Raw genomic sequence first — 23,379 nt, 5'->3', positions numbered from 1 at the left:
TTGGCAGCAAAAGCTGCTTTTTCTTGTAGTGTGACACGCTCTTGTGCACCTAAATGAGAACCTTTCAAATTCCTGGAGTGAACCCAGAATTGAATGGATCGAAGAATCGGCTACATAGGATCATAATGATCAAGTAGCTCGTGAAATGTCATGTTGCATCTAGAGTATATGGACAGTGGGGAAGTAGTAAAAGCACAAGTAAATATATATATGTTCCATGCATATAGCTGAACTGTCATGTTGCATGCCTAGCTATGTTTTTCCGTCTCATTGAGTCATTATCATTTTTTTCTTTCTATGTTTATTTTTCTGTCGTCGTTGCTCTATTTTTCCCTTCTATCTGTTTTTTTTTTTTCATCCTAACTGCATTTTTCCTTCATATATCCATTTTTCGTCCTATTTTCATTTTTCCATTATATCTCAATTTTTCTATCATATCTATATTTTTTCATCCTGTCTACAATCACTAGTGTTCACCTCCGTAGCTCGACAACCATGGTTTCGAAAGTGCTAGAGCCCAAGGTGAGCAAAGCTCTCTGAACAATGAGCTTGCCCCCAATCAAATGCAAGAAGGCGGGTAATCTTGGTGAGAAGCATAGTGCTCGCTACGTCGGCGAGAACCAAGTAGTAACTTTGCTCGCCCCGAGGTTCATGCACAATGAAATTGACCACATCATGCACACACTCTTTGTATGTTTTTCGTAGTTATGTGTTCAGATCCACCACTACATCCAGCGCGCGTGCTTTTTAATTGATCGAATAAAAAGTTAATATTTTCATATAATATTACAAATTAAAACTTCACATTTATCTTCTTTCTGAAAATATTTAGGAATTTACAACCCCTTATTAAAAAAAAAAAACCGTACACAAGATTCAGATAACAGCTATTAATTTAATAGAGTAGGGTATAGATGTTGTCTGGGACTGGATCAGATCAGCAAAATTGATATTCATAGGCCAGTGTCCTGACATGAATGATATGTCAGCACAATAAATTATATGTTGAACTGAACTGCAGCCTGTGGGGATCTCCATTTTGGTCAATACTTGGGAAGAGAGCACTCTTTGGGAAGCTTGAATTGGAATCTCTTATAGTCATGGCAATAGTCATAAAGAAGGTGGTGCTTCCTCACCCATTTGAGCAAATTCCTTTGCCTAAATGTGAGGGTGCTGAACCTGTTGTTATTCCACCAATTTCCAGGACTATCTACCCTGCAAAACCTTGCGTATCCTTTCCACAAGCAGGCATCGATCTTGTAGTTCCTGAAAGAAACTAAGAAGGGGGCTTTTGACCAATCGATTTTATCACGGCCTCCATTTGTTGCCCAGCTTTCGCCGTTCCATATGCTGGCTTTGATACTCATCGGCCTCCACATTGGAAATGCCACTCCCTTCTCTCCATGATTTCTGTACACTCTTATGGGAATCCCATCCACCATGAACCTTCAAGGATGATCAAGGAAAAGATATTTATGCATGCAAAACCTTAGAAGCCAATGTTATTTTTCCATATGTTAAGAGTACTATCGGATAACCTAGTAATTATGATCCTCATTAATGGTACCATTTTGAAATATTGGTGATTTGATAGCTTTATTTGATGGGAACACGTACATAATCGCCATTAATATTGAAACAGCTAGCAGTGCATGGTGTCATGCATTTAGGAAAATGGCTTACACAATTTGGTGAATGTTCCACAAGATTGAATACGTATGGAAGTGCTTTGCCGGATCAAACCATAGCTTGATCCTTTCTTCACGGTTGTCAAAGCCGTTAATATAAATATTTGTTTGAAGGAGATATGGTTGCCCAACCACATTGCCAAGGAACTCAAAATCTAACTCGTCATGGTTAGGCTGATCAGAAGTCAGCTGCAATTAATACATTTCCAAAAGCATTATTAATGATAATTAAGGAATATTAATTCAAGGAGAACATGAAAAAAAAAAAAAAAAAAAAAAAAAACAAGGCCACTTACGTAATAGGCCACGACTGTGCCTGCCGAACGACCAGGTACTAGTTTAATTTGCATGTCAATTTGTCCAAACAGAAACTTCTGGTTCGAAGAAAATCCAGAACCTAGAAAGAGTTGATCATCACGATCGAATTAATGATCGTCAAGAATTACATAATTGAAAAACTGGAGGGGGATTCGATTAATGTTCGATATCATCATGTAGAACTACACGAATATTTTCTCTCGCGAGCTAGGTACCTGATTCTTGATCGAGCTTCAAACTTCTTGTTCGACCATCACGTGAAGTGCTTACATGGCTAGGAGACCACATAATATAGAAATCCTTATTGAAATCTCCGGTTGAAACAACAGAAGCAACTGAAATTTGAATCAATCCGAGCATTATAAGAAGCCCAACATTAAGGCCGGCCATGATTTTCTGGTAACTGTTCATGAAAATCGTGGCCGGATTGATTCTTAGTTTTCTATTCTTGTGTTATGGAGGATGATAATATGTTCAAGGAAGCTATATATATATATATATAGGTATTGCAACCACCACCACACCCCCCCCCCCCCCCCCCCCCCCCCCAACAACAAAGAGAGAGAGAGAGATGCATGGGACAAATTATGTACAGATTTTGCCTGATGACTTGTACGTGATATAATTTCCCATTTAATCCGTCAGTTTAGCAGAAAGTTTAGGAAAACGTTCAAGATCAGTATTATCTACAGTTCGCTTTCTTTCTTATCTTCTAGCTGTTAATTGTGGCCTTTTCTTTTGAAGATAATTAATTTGGCCATTCAAGCATGCAGCTTCCCGCGGCCTCGATCGATGATCGGAAAACTTTTACGTTGATTCCTTCGATCCTGTTCATGTGGGGCTGTGAATTGAAATGCTTTCAATTGATCATCCATGCACTACAAACTGCATGCATGGTCGACAAGCTGAAATAGTCAAAGTAAATCCGTGGACGTCCTAGCTACTACAAGAACCAAACCATGCATGCCCTATATTTGGTGTGTGCTTGATATAGATAAATACTACTTGATTTGAGAATTAATTAATATAATATATAATACTTATTTTAGAGCTAATATATACAAGCCATTAAAATTTTTAATTAAAATCCTCTCTTCTTTTATATTATTATAAGCTTTAACATGCATGGAACATTTTACTAATTGAAATTATTAATTTCGAGAATAACATGAGATCAAGGCGCTCATTAAGAACGATATGAGAAAGGTAATGCAAAAAATAAAATTAATCACACACAAACACAATATCATTTACATGGTTCGGCAACATATTTACGTCTACAAAGAGTTAAAGTTATAGAGAATTTTATTCAGATGAAAGATCAAAGATATAGTGTGGACATACATACAAAAATAGTGCATATATGGTAAACGGTAATTGGCAGCCATAGAAGGGTTTAATATCTCTCTATAATAATAAGCGCCTATCGCGCTTCTACAGAAATGAACAGGGAATTCACACATTCCGTTTTTTTTCTTCCGTATTTATTGCATAATTACTTTTTTAACCTTTTATTTTCTTCATTTGTGTCCGTTTATATAAGAATGTTTTGGTCTTTAGTAAGGTTGTGTCAGTGATATTTTTTCATTGGTCTCTCTCTCTCTCTCTCTCTCTCTCTCTCTCTCTCTCTCTCTCTCTCTCTCTCTCTCTCTCTCTCTCTCTCTCTCTCTCTCTCTCTTCGTTTATTCCTCTTCGCAGAATCTCCATCAAGTTCTTTATGCTTCAACACTTAATTTCTTACTTATTCCTCTTATTTCCAGGAGGCTACTAGATTTTTGCAATCAAAAAGTGAGTTAATCTCTCTCTCTCTCTCTCTCTCTCTCTCTCTCTCTCTCTCTACCTTGGGTTTCTCAAAGAATTCTTAGCCAGGCTAATGTGTTCTTAAATCAGATAGAGGTATTGATCAGGAGGTCGAATACAAGCCTCTACCTGCAGGCCCAAGCACTAGCACTCGTTCAGAGGCCAAGGAATCAGAAAAAGCAAAGGTTAGAATACTCGGTCAATCCTTACTTGACTCGTGATTTTCATAACTAATATCTGTAACATTCCCAAGTCTCCATTCTTGAGAATATTTACTGGAAGGAAGTTGGTGTACTTTCTGTAGTGTGGATCGTTGTCCTTGGACTGCAGATCGCCAAGGTTTTAATCAGCTTTGTGCATATTTTCTTTCTAGAAGTACTCTATGATTAGTTTTCCTTTGCTTCTCGCATCAATGAGCTAGATTGATGGATTTCTCTTGTGATGGATACAGAATCATACAACTACTTGTTCGGTGCTGTATTGGGTACTAAACAAGCCTCTACCTACAGGCCCAAGCACTAGCACTTGTTCAGAGACCAAGGAATCTGAAAAGGCAAAGGTTAGAATACTCAGTCAATCCTTACTTGACTCGTGATTTTCATAACTGATATCTGTAACATTCCTAGGTCTCTATTCTTAAGAATATTTACTGGAAGGAAGTTGGTGTACTTTCTGCAGTGTGGATCGTTGTCCTTGGACTGCAGATCACCAAGGTTTTAATCAGCTTTGTGCATATTTTCTTTCTAGAAGTACTCTATGATTAGTTTTCCTTTGCTTCTCGCATCAATGAGCTAGATTGATGGATTTTTCTTGTGATGGATACAGAATCATACAACTACTTGTTCGGTGCTGTATTGGTTACTAAACCTATTGCAGGTACCTTTAAACAACTTCAACGAGAATAGAAGAGCTATGGGCTCGGATGCTAAGATTCTTGAAAACTATTGCTTGAGCATCTTGGTGATGGTTTATTTTCCTTTTGTCATCCTCAGATCCCAATAACTGTTGGAGTGACTTCATATGAAGCCGTGAACCTGTACAAAGGGTAGAGAGTGATCGCATCAAAGGGAGAAACATACACAAATTAGCGAGTGCACCAGCTGGTTCTTTATTGTGCATGTGGAATATTAGCCGGCGTAGTCGGAGGGTAGCTTGGTCTTGGTGGAGGATTCATTTTGGGTCCACTTTTTCTGGAGCTGGGAGTCCCTCCTCAGGTGCGTTGGGTGCTTCGAACAGATCTTCATATATTTTGAGAGATCATGTTAGATGTCAGCGTTGTTAATTTTTTTTTTTTTCCCTTTCGGCTGATCATTATTTTTTATTTTTCTTTCACTCTCCTTTTCTCTGTTTTTTTTTTTTTCTCTTTTGTTTGTTTTTTCTTCCATCACGGATCTGCAGGGAAATGAATACATGTTGTTCATTTTCTACAAATCCAAGTTAATGTACCTTTTTTTTTAAAACCTTTTATTTTAGTTGTTAGTTTTCTTCCCCTATATATCCGAACATATGTTGATATATTTGAAGAGATCGTGTTCATATCTCAGTGTGCTTAATTATTATATTTGTTTTACCTTTCCAATTGATCTGCTAAAATTTTGCATTCGCGGGCCGAGCTCGAGTCGAGCTTCGCCATTTGCTGACTCTGGTCTACTACATCTTGATTTTGGCACTTTCAATTATGTTCTTGTGGTCAAACGCATCCACCTTTATCCAAAAGTAAGGCTGCTCTTTGTTGTGGTTGTTTAATTATTTCAATTTCTCTATTTTGAGTCGTTTTGCTCATACATTTATTTGATCATATAGACTTCCACCACACATTCCAAAATTCCATATCCCAGAGGAACCACTTTTAGAGTTTACTGCAGCTCTGAGGATAGAGATCAATCGTGCTTTTGTTGTTCTGTGTGATATTGCGTCAGGAACCATTAACTTCATTCGTTATTTTTTAATCATATCTTTATTTATTATTTATTTGATCAATCGTTAACCTTGATTTCACTACTATTACTACATCACTCTTAATCATCCCCACCCCCGCCGCCCCTTGGCCCCCCTTCAATTTTTTGTTTATGAAAGCATGACATAAGGGTGACTCCATCCATGAATTAATATTGTAATGCATGAAATCGTAATTCGTAAAAGGATGACGAATTTTTTATTTTATTTTTTACATTTTTGGATAATTTAATTAAGATATCTTATTCCTTGAAAGTCGAAGAAAACATTATTACTGTTAGAGAACAATCTATGAAATATTTTAGAGAGCGAGAGAGAGGCTTTTAAAAACTCAAGACATGCTCAAGAGCAGAATCCGAGGATCACTGACCTACTCATATGATGGAAATCTGTGTTCCTCTCGTGCAATATGCACGCAATTTCCCATTTCAGTGCAATTTTTCAATGTCAGTCACATCATGATATATGGGGAATCTTGTGCTTATCCAAAATTATAAATGTAACTTTCTTCTTTCTACTTTTGACTTTTAAGACACCTTTCGTTGGATCATTTGTTTTGTTGTTTATTGTTTTTCAAGCTTTTTGCAGACATGTGGGACAAACTAATTTTTAGGAATAAGTCATGCATTCTTATCACTAAAAATTATTATTTCCTACTAATATACGAATCTATCATTGTAGTGTGGGGACACTCGCAATTTAGATTGCGATCATTTCAGTGAAGATGACAATTTATCTGCTAATTAATTCAAATTTCATATCAATGAGCTATATGTTTTTCAAAAAGCAGTAATCAAATCAACATATATACATATATGATTTCATTGGATCATTACAATCAACTTATAGTAAACCGGATGCTAAATCCAATGTGAGTGGGGGGAAAATGCATAAACCAGAAGTCTCGATTATTCATTGGAGTTGGTTAATAATGTCAAAATTTGGTGGGGTCAACATCTTGTAGAAGGTGCAAAATCATTATCAAAGGCAGATGCTTTTCACGAAGAAAATAACCGCGACCCCATTTTCATTCTTTCCCTTTCTTAATGATGGTGATATGATACCTACAGCAGATCGAATCATTGTTTCAAAACTTATTTAAAAGAGTAATCCTGCGTACATTCGTGAAATGCGTAAGTGTCATGTAATCGTTTTGAAAAAGATTATGATCTATTATTAAAAAATTAATTTTTTTTATATAGATCTCATATTTATTCACTTTTTTAAAATAATTGTGCGGCGTTTACACACTCAAAACTGCAACTATCATTTATCTTAAAAGCTATAAATACTTTAGCCGCAACAAATCTCACAAATATAAATTCAACGTAGTTTTATGAGGTGGATTAGATTATAAAGTTATTTTTATTATAAAATAGATCTAACGTATTATGTAAAATTATATCAATTTGTGAATTTAGATCTTTTTATAGATAAATATTTTTTTAAAAAAAAATAGAAGAGAGAATAGAACGTCAACATGCATTATTTTAAAAAATTGGAAAATAATGCACCTCTTTAACTTCTTCTTCTAAAGACAAGGTTAGCGGCAGGATTAGTTTCATGCTTTATATTTTTTTGGGAGATCTTTTGATAACTTTATTTAATGTAGAGATTATCTTTAGTGGATTGCAAAGATAATGCATGGTTATTGATCGAAACGAATAACTTATAAAAAGAGGGTCCATTAATTAATCTTGTTTGATGAAAAAGAACCGAAAGAAAGAATCTTATAAAATTAATCAAGATTGTAAGGTGATCGAATTTAACAAAAGCACACCAGTTAAATGATGTTGTTTGGCACCGATGATGATCATCGAATATTGCAAAAATATCACAAATAAATAAAACCACCTCAATATGATACATCATCATGTTCATGTTATATATCTGATGGGAAATTATGTTTATCACTCAATTCATGTTGTGTTTCTTTTTCATAATTTGATTAGACCTCATCTCACCCTCACCATAATTTTTCTACGCCATGCAGCGTGGACCCATGATTCAAGGCTAGCTAGGGGTTCTCTAGCTCATGAATTAAGTGCCCTACGCTCTTTTTAAAAAAAATTAATACTGTAATTGAATGATTGATTGATAGTGATTTTGAGTGGGTTAGTGAGTGAGAGTCGCTAGAGTGGTGGATTCAATTATATGGGTGAATTGATTAATTGCATTCATAAATAAAATGAACCAACACCTTTTTGTGTTATTTAAAAATTGCCTAATCACTATAATGAGTTGATGCCTTGGTTGTTGTTAACCTTGATTCCACTACTATTACTACATGACAAACACTATTACTTCATTCATATTAGTTATAGCTAGCTGTCAAACACTATTGTCATGGTTATCATCTCTATTTGCAACGTCTAGCTCGTCATCATCATTACTTACAGATTGGTCTTGAATCTTGATTTAATTGGACATATAGGAAAATAGGATTAAATACCATAATATTTAAACGTTAACACTAATCTCGGGGTTTCCCAATCAAAAGGTTTTTAGGATATAATAATTTCATTTGTAAGGATCGTTCACATATATAAAAGTACTATTTAATTTTAAATTTTCAATTTTTTACCTATTTATTACTTAATCATTATAATTTTTTTAAACTTTCAAACAAAACAAAAAAAATAATAATAATTATTCAAATTTTAAAATAAAAATTATATTAAAAAATTATATGCTTAAAATATTTTTTGAGGAAATTTCCCTACGATGCCGACGTCACCTCAGATCCTCAAGTTCTTAATCAGCCGCTAAGGACCATATATATATATATATATATATATATTGAGGAATACATTATTACTAGCTCCAATTATATAAGCTTTCCACGTGTATATTGACTTGAGGTCTCCTCCACTTTGTCAGTGCTCCTACCATGCATCCACACATTAAACATTTAGAATTAAATATTGTATTATTTTATTATGAACGACTAATTAGTCTTTGCCTCAATTAATTATATATTCATGGGGATACTGTTTTTTAAAAATATACGTGAACAAATGCAGGGATTACACTTACTCTAATCTCTTAATCATCCCCACCCCCGCCGCCCCCTGGCCCCCCCTTGGATTCGTCGATCAGTCTAGGCAATGGCTGCAATGACAGCAGCATCACGGTGATCGAGACCAATAAAACCATTTTTTTGCATCAACTTGGCCAACAATTCCTCACGTCGTTTGGTTCTTGACTCCTGAGACTTGAGAGACCCATTGCAATAATTCAAAACAAATCATGAGTACACCTGACTTAGCCAATATAATATATAAATATATATATTGCCCTTTTAATAAATTAACAATTTTTTGTGTTCGATTTTTTTCTTTTTTTTCAATAAAATAATCTCAACTTCATTATTTTAAATTATTAATTTATTTTTTTAGTGGAATTATTAGCTAACATCATGCGGGATACATCATTAATTAATTAGTAATTACATCAAGGTATGCACTCCACCATAAATTATTTTATATATTATCAATTTATATTAAAGGGAATATAAATCAAAAGGTGCGACGTGTTAGGTACATCATTGCCTAATATATAAATTAAAAATTAGATTTAATTAAATACGTTTCCGGTCAATAAAATATAATTCAGAGTATAGGATTTGGACTCTGTGTTTGGGATTCGAATAATTGAGTGGACCCCACTCGATTAGGAAACGTGCTAGTTGGAGGTTGAAATAATTCAATAATTTTCTCCACTACTCATTTTTTTATTTTCCATCACAAATACATTGCATGTGGGTTTCCCTTGTGTGTATTATCACGTACACAAACTTCCCACATTCCTCTCACAAAATAAAACTGTTCTCCATTGACCCACCCCGACTCCTATCATTTCGCTCCTCACCTTCTCTTTCCTCTCACTTATTTTCTCTCTTTTTTTTTGCCCTATCTCATAGAATTTGCATGTGGGTTTCCGTTTTTGTTGATAAAGCTCTGTATGAAGAGATTTTGGCCATTGTCTTCTTTGGTTTTCTTTTTTTTTTTTTGCTCTGTTTGGAGGGTTTTCTGATGGAAAACGGTGCGGATTTGACCTCCCAGGATTTTTTCAGCTGTACCCATGTCTAACATCTTCGGTTTCAATGGTAAACTCTCGATTGCTTTAGAAAAAAATAAATGATATACTTTAAATGTTCTTCTAAATAACATACTCAGTAAAGAATTCATCAAAATTAAGCCGTTAACCTCTCTCTCTCTCTTTTTCAACAAAAACAGTGACCCTCTGTTTTAGACCAGACAATTCTAATCCGTAAGATTTTTATAGGTCTTCTGTAACTGTCAGGCACCACAGCTATGATATTACATCGCTCTTCTGTATCTGTCAGGCGTCGCAGCTATGATGCTACATCTCTTATCTCTTGTAGAGAGATGCTTCACGAAAGATGTTATAAAGCAATATAGTGATACTTTGTCATAATTTTCTCTATAAAAGAATTATTCAGCTCATCTTTTTTCGCATCTCATCTTTTTCACTTTTCTAAATTTAGTCTGCATTCTTACTCTGTAATCTCTTTCTGCTTTCTCACTTTACAATGGCTCAGCAATCTTCCCATTACCAATATATAAGGTATTCTGCACCTCGTTCACCAGTTGTTTCTACTTCTTCCGTAGGTGCTATAATGCAATCCAATAATGATCTAACTAATAAGTCAGATAATGAAATTATCTACGAGCTTGTGAGTCTCGGTACCTGATACTCATCAACCCTTGTCGCATATTCTCAGCGACTACAATCTAGGACTGGTGGGGTTGACAAACTCCACGAGAATATTTTTATCCTTCAGCGGCTTCTTATGGAGTCCAACATGAAGATAGAAGCACTAAAGCGAGAGAACAGAGATTTAAAATCTTTGCTTAACTCTTCTTTTCGAGTGGCTACTCCTTTAGATAGGAAAGGCATGCAGATTTTTGAAGAGCATGAGCGTTTAAAGATTGAGGCAAAGAGCCTTAAATTTCTATAATTTTGCTTTGTGATAATAAAATAATACTTCACAAATATTCATATTTATGTTTCTATCTTCTGTTAGATCTTCTATGTGTTCCATTTTATTTCTCCTTTAATAATACACAATTTCTTACAAAACCGTAATATGAATCTGAAATACTAATTGTATTTAAGAGATGGTATTTTAGATCTAATAATTTCATTCATCTCCTCCATGAATGTTCTCTAAATCCCAACTGAAACTTCTCATTTTACAAATTTTGTTAGTTACAGTTCACTTGTAAAATCTTTGCTTGTTATTTAGAAAAATTTCACGGGATCAAGATATCAACAATCATGACAGTGCTGCTGTTCTCCTTCTAAACAGGTTGATTTACATGAATAACCTCAGTTGTTTCAGTATACTGAATGAAATGTACTTATTTCTTCTGTTCTTTATTTTAGGGCATTTCACCCCTCTCTTACCTGCTGTTGAGCGGTGCATAGCAGTATTGCTTATTACTGAACGTGTTGCTGATTATTATTATTTACTTTCATGGAAAAATTTTACATTTATATTTTGCCTCCACTAGACAAACGTCCCTTGGACGTTTTAATTCTACTAGTAATATATAGTAAAGCGTAATTAGCAAGTTGGATCAGATTAAAAGCAAAAAAAGGGATCCAACATTCAGCTTGCGCTCTGTGACCCAGCCTCTTTGAAAATCCACACACATACACTACAAAAAAATAAAAATAAAATAAAAATAATTAATTAATTTAATAGAGTATGCATATTATAAAATTAATTTTATTATAAAATAAATATAATATATTAATGAATTCACGTCAATTTTTATATTTATATACGGTATTACTACTTTTTCCGAGAGGGAATCATGCAGGATAGTTTATTAGTTTTTAGTTAAGCGTGGCTTTACTTACCCAATCTCACCTTGTGGCCTGATAATTCTTATCAGCCTTTTGCTGAGGGCTTCATCAATCAGGAATTGGATTGGGTTTCGTTAATGATAAAAAAATGGACCTTGCGTGCTCATTAATGAAGCTCTAGGCGAAACGCTCACTTCTGCAATTAGTCCAGTCGGAAGGTTTTGTTTCCCATGCCTTTCGGCCCAAGCTTTAGTTGGGTCTATTTAATGGGCTTATTATAAGTCTACACCCATTGACTGCCTAATTTCTAGGCCCGACTCAGAAGAGTAATCAACAAAGTTCATAATTTTTGAGATTGTGAAAAATTAATTATATTCACAAATGGGTATGAAAAATATATTCTCAACACATAATTTAAATATGATATAAATCAAAAGTGTAAAATTACTAACTTGTAAAATTTTTACAATGTTAAAAAAGTTGAGTAATATGCTAAATATAGTCGTGGGGTACACAAGTACTATATAATTATTTTAAAAAATAATAAAATTTATTATTAAAAATTAACTTTTTTTACGTGAGTTTCATATATATTTATTTTTTTAAAAAATTTATACGAAATTTACAAATTCTACCCCTAGAAATATCATTACCTATAGTTATATTGGTTGGAGTTGAAAGGAGAAAAAGTATTGCTGAACTTAACGGGCACGTGACATTGAAAGTTCAACACAAAAAAATAAAAAAGGGTAGGGCAAGAAATAGACGCGTGGGGGTAAGCTTCAAATTCGTTCACAAAATGGGTTTTGTCGAATCATCTCATCAAACCTTTCAGAAAAGTGGAACTCACGATTCACCAAGTAGCAATCTGCTTTTCTTCCTCTTTTTTTTTTTTTTTTCATCGCAATCTACGGCCTTTTTAACATCTACTAAAGTTATCGCAGTTAAAAAAAACCAAACCAAATTCGGTTCATTAATACGACACGACACGAAACCCATTTTTTTAATTTTTAAGGTGATAACTCAAATAAGGGGGGGTGTTTGGGGATTGTTGTACGGTTTAATGCTCCTTTTATATAGAGATAATTCCTTATTAAAATAAAAACAGGAGACTTGTGCAATTAAGAACTTCATATTGCGGTTGTAAATGATAATTATACAGAGAGAGTTGCAGATTGGGTTAGGGAATAGCGCACTAGGAAGCTATAACTACAAATATTCGGAACCAGTCTCTATCTAGTAAGGAAAAGGAAAAATTATAGCGTCACACTTCGTACTTGGATCCGGTTATTCTTCGCTTCAGGCTCCTGCTCGCGCTAGACAAGACCGTTCCTTGACGGTCAACAAGTACATGTATAACTTCGCCTTCCTCCTCTTGACTCCCTAACTTTGCTTCTCCGGGTAATATACCACTCTCTCCTGTTTATCAGCTTCATTTGACATTTATTTCTTTTATTAGTTTGCGTGAAATAATTGGTGCAAGAAAGAAGATCCTTTTCGTCTTTGTTGTTTGTGTCTCTGGTTCAGAGTTGTGTGGTGCTTGTAATTAGCCGTTTTTGGAAATAGGTTTGGGTTATCAACGCAAAGTTAAGATTTTGATTGAATTTTGGTGCGACTGGTGTTGGCTTTGCATTGGGGGTTCTAGGGTTTTCTTTGCTTATAGTTTTTTTTTTTTTTTTTAATTTTATGGAATTAGGCGTCAGTGGAATTTTATATTTTACATCTGTATTGTTCTGTTTTCTTTTGTTCATCGTATTGGGATTTCTTTTGTTTCGGAAACTATGCGTATTGTTGTGGGATAGAATATGGGTTTGCTTCCAATTATGGGTTAATGTTTTTGTTTTTTCAAGAATAAATTGTGCTGTGAAGTGATCTAGCGTCGGTTGATGTGTGTTGGATTGCATAAGTTAGTTAGACAAGAACATAAATTTGGAAAGTTGGGACAGTTTATTTGTAGAACCTTACTGAACGGAAGGAACGGATTAAGCAGCTGTTTAATGCTATGTAAATTGAGAACAAAAGGCCTGTTTGGTAACAGTGTTCCTCGTTTCCATTAGACTGAAAATAGAGTTATGCAGAACTCCTGTTTAGCCTGATGAGTTGTGAGAGAGAGAGGCTTTCTCCAGGAAAGATTTAAGAAGTTGTTTTCGTGTTTGGAAATCGGGAACAATTTTGGGTTGGACAACCTGTAAAGTCTCATCTTTAGTACCTTCTTACTTGCTTTGGCTGTTTCTAATGAGATCTTCTGTCAATTAAAAATTTCCAAAGACCTGATGAGCAATAGTGTCTCTAAATCATTTTTTGGTTTGATGTGGTTTGTTGTTTTTTTTTATTTGATTTCATTTTATACCATGTATGAAAAGAGCAGAAAGTTTATCTTGTTGAACTATGAGTTTCCAGTCCACTTAAAACTAATTGTTGTTAAAAGGGGGACACACTCGAGTCTTTTATGGCATTCAACCTGAACCTTGTACCTCACAAGATTGTTCTTAGAGCCGTTGTAGGGAGTGGTATTGTGGGCCCCAATAGGTTTGAATCAACCAAATTTAATAATTGTGTTTGACTTGCTCGAGAAGGCATCTTTTTCTAAAAAATTAGATTTTTATTATCTATGCTTTTCCGGTAGTTTCACAAAGCAAAGGCATAAGAGTAATCTAAATTTCGAATGGGAAAAAAGGAGGGATATTGCCAAATAAATTTACTAACGCTAAACTTCCTGCCACTACTACAACGGAATTAGCCGATTAAAGTTATAAAATACTTCTTTGTGAAATTAGTTTTCCAGACTTAATGAATTGATTGCGTTGTTTATTTCATTAATCTATGTAATTTGTTCTCTGGGCAGGTCATATGACCTGATATTTACTTACAGAGAAGACAAGAGCAGGAAATTTAGGGAATTCCATCATGTTCAAGCAATCTCCAAGCAGAAACCACAGGTCCAAAGGCATCAGGCTAAAGCATGTTCTGCAAATTTGTCTCTTGCTTGGTGTATGCTTCTGGTTAATCTACCAAGTCAAGCATTCCCACGATAAAAGGAAGGCATTTGATGAGAATGATGCAAACCTATCAGCCAAGACACAGAGTGGTGGTGAGCTTCTTAATTTTGGGAGAAAAGATCTCCATCCTTACGAGAAAGAAGTAACAAAGAAAGAGAAGCATGGGGGAGAAGAGGAGGAAGAAACTGAAGTAGAGGAAGAAGAAAGCAAGCATGGCGAAGATGAGCAAGAAGAAGAAGAAGAAGAAGAAAACAAGCATGAACTAAAAGAGCAAGAGGAAGAAGAAAAAAAGAATGAAGTAGATGAGCAAGAGGATGAGGAAAACAAAAGTGAAGAGACAGAAGATGAGGAAAGAGGAGTTGGAGATGATGAGATAGATGAAAATGTTCAAGAGAAATTAGATGGGGAAGCTGATCGTGATGAGGAATCTATAGATGACGAGAAAGAGGGAAAAGAAGATGATAAGAAGAGTGAGGACAAAGACAGTCAAGTAGAAACTTCTTTGGAGGATCAGGACCATGATGATGGTACTGAGAATATTCACGAGGCACGAGAGGAACATTACAAGGGAGATGATGCTTCCAGTGCAGTGACCCATGATACTCAGACTATCATCTCTGAGACTGAGAATTTAAGTTCAGAGAATTCAATTAAGAAATCTGAAATGACTATCGTAGAACAGGAGAACAAATCCAATAGCATTCGGGAAACTGATAGGGATCAGAACAATCCAGAAATAAAGTGGGTAGAAGGTGGAATGCATGAGAATGGCACTTCTTTGAATGTAATTACTGTCAAACAGGAGGGAAATGATAGTTTTTCCAACTCTGTGGATAGCTCCGATCCAAATTCAACAGTGACAAGCCATTCCAATGATCAATCTGAATCAACCAATAACACAAAACTGGTGAGTAACATAGCCAGCAATACCTTCGCCAAGGTAAGTATTGGAGGCAATAACTCGACAGATACAGATATAGGCACTTCTGGTTCTTCCCAGAAGAATGGAACAGCGAGTATATCTGATTCAGCTCTTGCTCAAAATATAACAGTGGATCTCTCAAATACCAGTTACACTAACTCGATTTCTGAGAGCAATCAGTCTGATGGTAATTCAACGGTTTCAATTAAAAATGAAGACGTAGATGCAGGTTCGGGAGAATCTACTTCAGCAAATAATTCTGACTCTGCTCTATCAGAAAAGATCACAACTGTAGCAGAAGATGGTTCTGTGTCTTCAATTTCGAAGGAGAACACTGACGCAAGTGAGAACAAGTTGGATGGTCACGATGAACCTGGTGGAACCAAAAAAGGCTCGGATAATTACTCCAGAGATGAGATAGATGTTAATGTACATGACCCCATTGATGTTTCCGACTCCCATATTGGTCTTGATGAGAAAGAAGTTCGCACAGATCTGGATACGTTGCCGGAGATTACAACAGAATGGGAAAACAGCAGAGACGTTGCGGCAGAATGAGAGGATGAATGGTGATTTGTGCGCTTGGAAGCGCTTTAAGTGAAAGATTCTTATATGGACCTCTGTCTTTATTATACAACTGTTAAGGTATGTTAGAGGATCAACTTAGCAGGAAACGTGTAGGCTGGTGGACATTATCAAAAGATTTAATTTTTATAATTCATTTTAATTCCACTTTATAACTGGTAATATATTTTACCGTTTTTGGTTTCCTTTTGATCTTATTGTGCGTCACGGTTGAATCTTGAAAACTTTTTGTTTCCGAGGAATGGATTGACAATCCGGGATGAAAGGATGTCTAACGAATGAATTGCTTACCATATTGGTCTCGATTATGTTTTGAATGAGATTGTGATTTTGTTTAGGATGAATCATGGAAGACCTGTATTCCAACGTCTTGCTCAACATGAACAACCAACTTGTCTGCCTTGTGCGCATTGTTCAACGATGATATCCTGACCTTAGATGCCCTGCATTTGATCTTTTTCAGGGTGCATTTCAATTAAGGGCAAGATTAGAATAATTTCAGATATTCAGTAAATAAATTGATTCATAATCTCGTGCCAAAACTATCTCATCAGTTGGTTTCACTTCCACGACATTATCACTAACTCAGTAGCAACTGCAAAGCTCCACCACTCGTGCACTTTCACGTTTCAGCCCCCTCTCCGGGTAGTTGCTTAGTAAGGATAAGTACAGTTATTTTTGTATATTTTATTAATGTAATTGACTGTATTAATCTTTTTAATATACAATAAATTACATCAATAAAATATACAAAATAATATACAAAAATGAGTGTACATTAAATTTTTGTAAACAATTATATTGTCATTTATACCAACAACTTTATTTTCTCTTTTATAAAAAAATTAATAATATAAAGATAATGAATGTATGACTGATCCTCTATAACTCAAGAGGCATAGAGAAATGCAAAAAGGAAGAAAAACCTCTACGCCTAGGTAATTCCCGACTGTACAATATTTAATCACCAAAAAAATGCTGCTAGCTCCATTAAAGCAACATAGAATCCATTACTACTGCCTCAGCTCCTTCCGAAGTTTCTTCGAGAATAACCCGCAAGCGTCCATGCTCAGATCCATGGCTGCAGCCAATGCCACGTAAGTCGCTGCGTCCTCCGCGCATGTCACGTGCTGTACACCCACCTCCACCTCCGGCTTGCTGCACTTCCCAGCTCCGTCCACTGTTGAAGACATCACAAATCCTCTGGTCACTGGTGGTGTCAAGGGCCTGTACCAGATGTCCAGCCCAGATCCTGAACCTGAACTTGATCCACGAGTGGACCTTGACCCGGACCCGAGATCGCAGCTGCCGCTGGGGGTGTGCGCTGGTGTCGTGGCAACGCCGGACGTCCTGTCTATGCTGAATTTCCCGCCGCTCCTGGAGCTGATGACGTCGGAGGCGAGTGTGGTGGTTTCGTCGGTACAGGTGAAGAGCTCGAACCGGTATCCGACGGCGTCAGAGCCGCCACTCTCGCGCCACGCCTCCAGGCGGCCCCATGGGTTCCACGCGCCGTCCTCGGGGCGGAGGATGAGCCATGCACCGGGGCTGGATTGGCTCACATGGTGAGAGCCACGGGACGGAACGAACGGGGTGACCATGGAGGCCACGGCGACCACCGAGCCCGAGAGGTCGTGGATGGTTAAGTGCCATCCCTTTCGCTGCTTTCCCGTTTGGTCCTTTTGAGTATGAGAACCCATTAAGCAACTTCTTGGAGTACTGCTAGTTTCGCTCATCGACGGCCTGCATATATTTAGGAGCAGTTAATGCAAGAGTAGTACAGATTTCAACTGGAGCTACCTGAGTTATTGATCTAAAAGAAATCAACTGACATTGGTTGAAAGGGAAATAAAAAGCTTTTGGGTTTAGTCCTAATTTGTAGTGTTCATCACCCTTGGACCGTGCTAAAAAGAATATTGCGGTTTAGATCGAGGATGTATGGCTTTACTTTCTTTTGGAAACAAAACCAAATTGAAAGGAAATATATATTAATGATGTCGATAACGATCGAGACTCACCAAGATTGCAAACTTCGATCATTCATGTTCTTGAAACCGAACTTGCAAGAAAACACGGGCTGCCGAACATCCCCATGGACCTGAAAAACTTGAGGACTGCACTCTGGCTCTCCATCGAACTGGAACACAAATCTTGGATCGGGTTCGGCCCTAACGCTCAAGTACAACTCCGCCGACGAGCCCTTTGTGTTCCCTCCGATACTGACCCAACCCTGGTGAATATTACTAGCCCTCGTCTCTACCGCGCGGAGATCCACCTCAACTGCAACCGTCCCCAACAGCTTCCTACTGTTCAAACCACACGCGATACCTCTCCGCCCCGCGTAGACCTCAATCTGCAAGACTGGGTTGTTCCCCTTATCAACGAGTCTGCCGATGTCGGTTTTGTTCAGAGTGAAGCAAGCGGCCAGGGAGCGATCATGGGAATCAGGTTGGCTTTCTGGAGCGACCAGAGGGACTGTCGCGTACTGGGTGGGAAAGTTCTTGAGTTTAATCTTGCAGAAGCACGGGGAAGTTGAGAGGTGTACGCTATAGAAGGAAGGCTTGGAGGCTATGGGAAAGTTGAGGGCAAGGTTTCCTACGAGGATCCGCACAAAAGAGCACGGATCCATTGGAGATTTCTTGGATCGTTTTTCTTGCACACAAAGGTTGAGTATTGATGTGTCGGGGAGAGATATAAAAAGGAGGAGACAGGGGAAGAGGTCGAGGAGAGGGAGAAGAAAGCGAGAGAGCTGCGAAGGTGCAACAGCCTGTTAAGTACAGCTGTTGTGTAGTAGGCCAAAGTGCCAATTCTCTTATTATGAACGTTCATTTAAGTCCATCTCACCAGTCGGTTTGCCTTTTCTTCTTTTTATTTTCTTTTAATAAACGTTCTTTTAGCTAAAAGTGGAAGAAATTCTCAAACTTAATTTGCAAAAGAAAGAAACAAAGCATGGCGCTACATGTAACTTAGCTTGCGTTTAAATGCTGAAGTAATCTGAATGATTTGATTTGATTTATAAATAATAATATTTTGTAGATTAATGTGTATAAATATAAATATATTGATATATGTGTTTAAATTTTGAAATAGGTTGAGATGAATTTAATTTTTTTTTTTAAATTGAAAAAAAATAATATATCTCATTAATAATTGATTTAGGGCTGATTTAAATTCAGAAATAAAATGAGATGCTTTAAAATAAGAAATGAAAATTAGATAAAATATTATTTTTTAATATTATTATTATTATTATTATTTTAAAAATTAAAAAAAGTTAAAAAATGAAACTTTTTTTTAGTACTTATTCGTTTGAGAATAGAATAATTTTTTAAAAAATAATACTAAATCTTCTATTTAATTAGATCTTGAAACTCCAATATAACTAAATTTCAACACATTGATGAAACTCAATAACGTATCTTGATTTTTTTTTTTTTTTTTAACTTGTTTTGGGGGAAGAAAGCAAAACAGAAAGTTGAAAAAGAATGGTACGTACTAAACTAAGAAAAGGAGGGTGGTGGTGTAGGGTAGCAGGTGGCATTGCCTTTTAGAAAGATAATGATGCATGGCATTCGTGTGGGTGGACGAGTGAGTGAGCTGGAAGATTAATCTCATACCGCACGTCCGCTAATTGCCAGCGTATGCGCATCCATCTCTCTCTCCATTATAATTCCAGCTTTTGGTCGGCTCTCTCATTTGAGAGATTCTAATTGGCCACATGGCCATCTTCTGGAGTTTGGGGGGAATCCCCTCCATTCCGGCTCCACCAACCGAACAGCTGTGCCCATTTCTACTTCTCACTTGTCTCTTTCGCCTTGGACTCTAGTCTGACCTACTCTTCCTCTCTTTGAATTTCCTCAAAAAATATAAACAAAGTGGCCATCACTTATCCTTCCTTATAACTAACACCAGACCCCACCGATCCTGGCCCCTACCATGAACTGCCACCTCATTTTTTCTAAACTTTTTTTGGGCTTTGGCTTTGATGGACTAATATTATGAACTTAGCCCAACAACTTTCAACCTTGTAAATGGGCTCATTATTGGGCTGATTGAACCTTCTTGTTCTTCAAACTCTCGAGTTGAAGGATAAAGATATGAGAATTACTTCATCTACACAACTTTATAAACGTGGTTTTCCATTTTGATGTCTCGTCACTTTTATTTTCGAGTTCAGTCTTTTTTGGATAATGGAATCATCAACTTCATGGTGGCCAAAGGAAAAGCTAGACATTCTCAGCCAACCGGGAGGTCTGATCAAGGTATCCAACAAATTAAGCTTGCAACCCACGAGCCTTTCTAGAAGAGTCCTGAACCACGTTTTGATGTATATAGAATGTAAGTTGTAGACGATTTTTCTAATTTGGCATGTTTGCTGTACGTCAGAATCTTTTGGCAAGCACATACCCATATATACTAGCTACCTTCTGCATGTAATTTCCGGCCTGCCCATGACAAAATTGGTCAGAATTTAAGGCTAAAGATAAGAACATATTTATAGCAAATTCTTGTTTTCGTGGTGTACGTACGTACGTGGCCGGGTTAATTCTTTATGCATGCATGGTTGTAGGTGAAACACATACATGCATTGGATCTATTTAATTATATAGGTTGCACCTAATTAATTCTAAATTACTAATTAATTCGATTAATCTAAGATTTGGAAGTTAAAAAATCTCATTCACTAGAGTTCTTTGGATAGTGAGATGAGATGGTTTTAAATTAAAGTTGAAAGTTAAATAAAATATTATTAGAATGTTATTTTTTAATATTATTATTGTTTTGGGATTTGTAAAAGTTGAATTATTTATTGTATTTTATGTGAAAATTTAAAAAAGTTACATGTAATGATGAGATGGAATAAAATGAGATGGGTTGAGAGTATTTCTCAATCCAAATGGCCTCATGTACCCGTTACCATACGTGAAATTTATAACTAATTATTGACTTTGTAAAAAAATTGTAGAAAAAATCTTGATCCCATATATATATATATATAGATATAGATATAGATAGTTGTTTGTCTCTTAATTACCTTCATGTATATTACTTAATTATCATAATTGAATGTTTTCTATATGTATTGTTAATTATCAGTAAAAGCATTAATAATTATCAAACTCTAGCTTATCTGGAATATTGGAACTCAAGTACTGCACGTATATGTTTTTGTAAGGGAATTAAGCTGGCTGGTTAAGAGTTGGATGCAAAAGACTCTTCTTCGGAGCATGACTGGTCGGCATACATAATTAATAACTCAATTGATTTAAATCAATGGCATTGTAACGTCTCTCCTTGCATATATATTAAATTCATGTTTTAATTTATACTAGTAGTTATAATATTATCAATTAGGTACTCTTAACTGTCTAAGATCTTCAAGAATTATTATCTGAACTACGTTAATTAATAAGATTTAGAGTAGAAAAGACTAAGAGATATATATATATATTAGAAAATAATATATTTAATTTTTAATAATTGGAAATTTGCTTAATCATCAAATTAAACGGTAGGTAGTATTCTTGAACCAAAAAGTCATGACAGAGTTATATAGCATACTGTACAAGCAAGCTCACGTACTTCATTTGAATAAAAATAAAATCTATTATTAAAAAAATATTTTTTTTTTATTTAAATCTTAAATTTATCAAAATTTTTGAAGAGAATATACGAGACTTGTACATTATAGAACTTTACAAACCATTTCTCTTAAGCAAACGATACAGGACATCAATCATATATAGACATATAGTACTGATCATGCAAGGCTAATATATATTAACGTAACAATATGCTGTGGCTAACACAAACACCATGCATAAGATATATTGAATTAATATATAGAGTACTACGTACTGTGGCTAGCTAACTGTACCTCCGGCACCCCCCTATAATTTATATATATATATATATCTTTCAAATACTCCTCCTCCATGTTATTTAAACTAGCTCAGAAAAATCCACGTCCATATCCAAGATTATATACGCGGGGCATGGCATTCCCAGTGAACCCAACATTATTCATATTCTTTGCGTAATAAGGGATATTATTTGTGTCCAAAGGGTTTGGTGACTGGTTTATGGAACTCCCTGCTCCGTAAAACTGAGCAGGAGGAGGATTTGAAGCCTGAAATAGGAGCCTGTCCGACTGCTTTGCCACGTTCTTTTTCAGCCCCTGCAGAGACAACTTCAACTGCTCGAGTTGTGGCAGCCCTAGCTGTTCAATAGGCGCCTCCCACCAGCACTGTGCCTGGCTTGCTTGGCGCATTCGTTTCAGTTCCTCCCCACGCTTCTTCTCGGCCTCCAGTTGGTTGGTGACCTGCGTGAGCTGCATGTTGAGCTCCCGGACGCTGGCGTTTCTATGTGCCTCGATCAACTGGAGTGTGCCGGAGTTTATTTGAGGTGGGTTTCGGGTGAGAAACCGATCAATAATTGGCTCCACCGATGGATGACCAAAGGAGAAGACCTTCTTTCCCGGCGAGAATACGATGATGGCGACCTCGACACCACACAAGGTGCAAAGCTCACTGGCCTTTTTGAAGAGGCCTGAACGGCGTTTCGAGAAAGTCACTTGGAGGTTGCTTTCGCTTTCCATCTTCATCATCTTGATCTTTTGCCGTCCCTTGCTCTTCCTCTCCATCTTCAAAATGAAGTATCAGAATTCCTTCCGGATTGGAAATGTAGAGGACAGAGAGATCAGAGACAGGAAGAGGACGTAGTAATATAATCGGTGGGATATATATTATCAATATATAGACCTGTCATGTACAGGTCTGGTATGCATGGTCGATTGTATAGGGGATTAATTTATAGGGTTTCGATGTAAGTAGTCATTTAAGTCCTACGCTGTCCAAAATCACTGTCATTTGGTTGCCAATGTTTTTTTTACTTAATTAGGATGAACCAACTATTTTACTGGTTTTAGATGTTTTATGAATGGTAATAATCTCCATGAATTATTAACCCACAATGCTTATCCGGCAATCTGTTTACTGTCGTTCATCATTTCCCAAACAACGCAAAAGTGTATTATGAACAGTAATCAATTATGCTAAATACACGGGAAAGACACTGCAAAAATCTGGATTACTGTTCATAATACACTGTTTGCATAAATAGATACAATGTACATCATTTAAATAATAAGATTTAATTTATAAAATTCAAATATAAGATTTATTACTTATTCTATACATTCGACTCGACTCGATAATATAAAGTTTAAGTAGTAAAACTGTTGATACTTCCTTCTTTTATAAAAATTATATGTGCA

The 23,379-nt window shown here is 36.1% G+C and overlaps 4 protein-coding genes and 1 long non-coding RNA gene across 5 annotated transcripts; 2 read left to right on the top strand and 3 right to left on the bottom strand.

The window, feature by feature from the left end:
- Positions 1–875: 875 nt before the first annotated feature.
- Positions 876–2,494, bottom strand: LOC122311703 (probable xyloglucan endotransglucosylase/hydrolase protein 10). Its single transcript, XM_043126340.1, has 4 exons — positions 2,222–2,494; positions 1,985–2,085; positions 1,684–1,877; positions 876–1,446 (listed from the first exon to the last, which is right to left on the bottom strand). The coding sequence occupies exons 1-4, from the start codon at positions 2,415–2,417 to the stop codon at positions 1,044–1,046; spliced, it is 894 nt and encodes a 297-aa protein (XP_042982274.1). The 5' UTR covers positions 2,418–2,494; the 3' UTR covers positions 876–1,043.
- Positions 2,495–4,433: 1,939 nt separating this feature from the next.
- LOC122309246 lies at positions 4,434–5,377 on the top strand. Its single transcript, XR_006242385.1, has 3 exons — positions 4,434–4,519; positions 4,632–4,682; positions 4,799–5,377. It is a non-coding gene; the product is annotated as an uncharacterized LOC122309246 (long non-coding RNA).
- Positions 5,378–12,713: 7,336 nt separating this feature from the next.
- Positions 12,714–16,291, top strand: LOC122309791 (myb-like protein X). Its single transcript, XM_043123445.1, has 2 exons — positions 12,714–13,001; positions 14,446–16,291. The coding sequence occupies exon 2, from the start codon at positions 14,508–14,510 to the stop codon at positions 16,077–16,079; it is 1,572 nt and encodes a 523-aa protein (XP_042979379.1). The 5' UTR covers positions 12,714–13,001; positions 14,446–14,507; the 3' UTR covers positions 16,080–16,291.
- A 616-nt stretch (positions 16,292–16,907) lies between these two features.
- LOC122309792 lies at positions 16,908–18,900 on the bottom strand. The gene is made up of 2 exons (XM_043123446.1): positions 18,122–18,900; positions 16,908–17,846 (listed from the first exon to the last, which is right to left on the bottom strand). Exons 1-2 carry the CDS (start codon positions 18,730–18,732, stop codon positions 17,120–17,122), a joined length of 1,338 nt encoding a protein of 445 aa, XP_042979380.1. The 5' UTR covers positions 18,733–18,900; the 3' UTR covers positions 16,908–17,119.
- Positions 18,901–22,056: 3,156 nt separating this feature from the next.
- Positions 22,057–23,022, bottom strand: LOC122309331 (agamous-like MADS-box protein AGL62). Its single transcript, XM_043122788.1, has one exon. It carries the CDS (start codon positions 22,744–22,746, stop codon positions 22,057–22,059), a length of 690 nt encoding a protein of 229 aa, XP_042978722.1. The 5' UTR covers positions 22,747–23,022.
- Between the last annotated feature and the right edge of the window lie 357 nt (positions 23,023–23,379).

The sequence above is a fragment of the Carya illinoinensis genome, chromosome 5 (assembly GCF_018687715.1).
Source record: "Carya illinoinensis cultivar Pawnee chromosome 5, C.illinoinensisPawnee_v1, whole genome shotgun sequence".
Lineage (NCBI taxonomy): Eukaryota > Viridiplantae > Streptophyta > Magnoliopsida > Fagales > Juglandaceae > Carya > Carya illinoinensis.
Note: the sequence above shows the minus strand (reverse complement) of the source record. Positions and strands in the feature narration are given on the sequence as shown.

Coding starts and splice junctions, on each gene's coding strand:
- LOC122311703 (XM_043126340.1), bottom strand. CDS start 2,417: ATGAACAGTTACCAGAAAATCATGGCCGGCCTTAATGTTGGGCTTCTT. Junction 2,086..2,221: donor GAAGCTCGATCAAGAATCAG/GTACCTAGCTCG, acceptor AACTCTTTCTAG/GTTCTGGATTTTCTTCGAAC. Junction 1,878..1,984: donor GCACAGTCGTGGCCTATTAC/GTAAGTGGCCTT, acceptor TATTAATTGCAG/CTGACTTCTGATCAGCCTAA.
- LOC122309792 (XM_043123446.1), bottom strand. CDS start 18,732: ATGGATCCGTGCTCTTTTGTGCGGATCCTCGTAGGAAACCTTGCCCTC. Junction 17,847..18,121: donor GATCGAAGTTTGCAATCTTG/GTGAGTCTCGAT, acceptor AAATATATGCAG/GCCGTCGATGAGCGAAACTA.
- LOC122309791 (XM_043123445.1), top strand. CDS start 14,508: ATGTTCAAGCAATCTCCAAGCAGAAACCACAGGTCCAAAGGCATCAGG.
- LOC122309331 (XM_043122788.1), bottom strand. CDS start 22,746: ATGGAGAGGAAGAGCAAGGGACGGCAAAAGATCAAGATGATGAAGATG.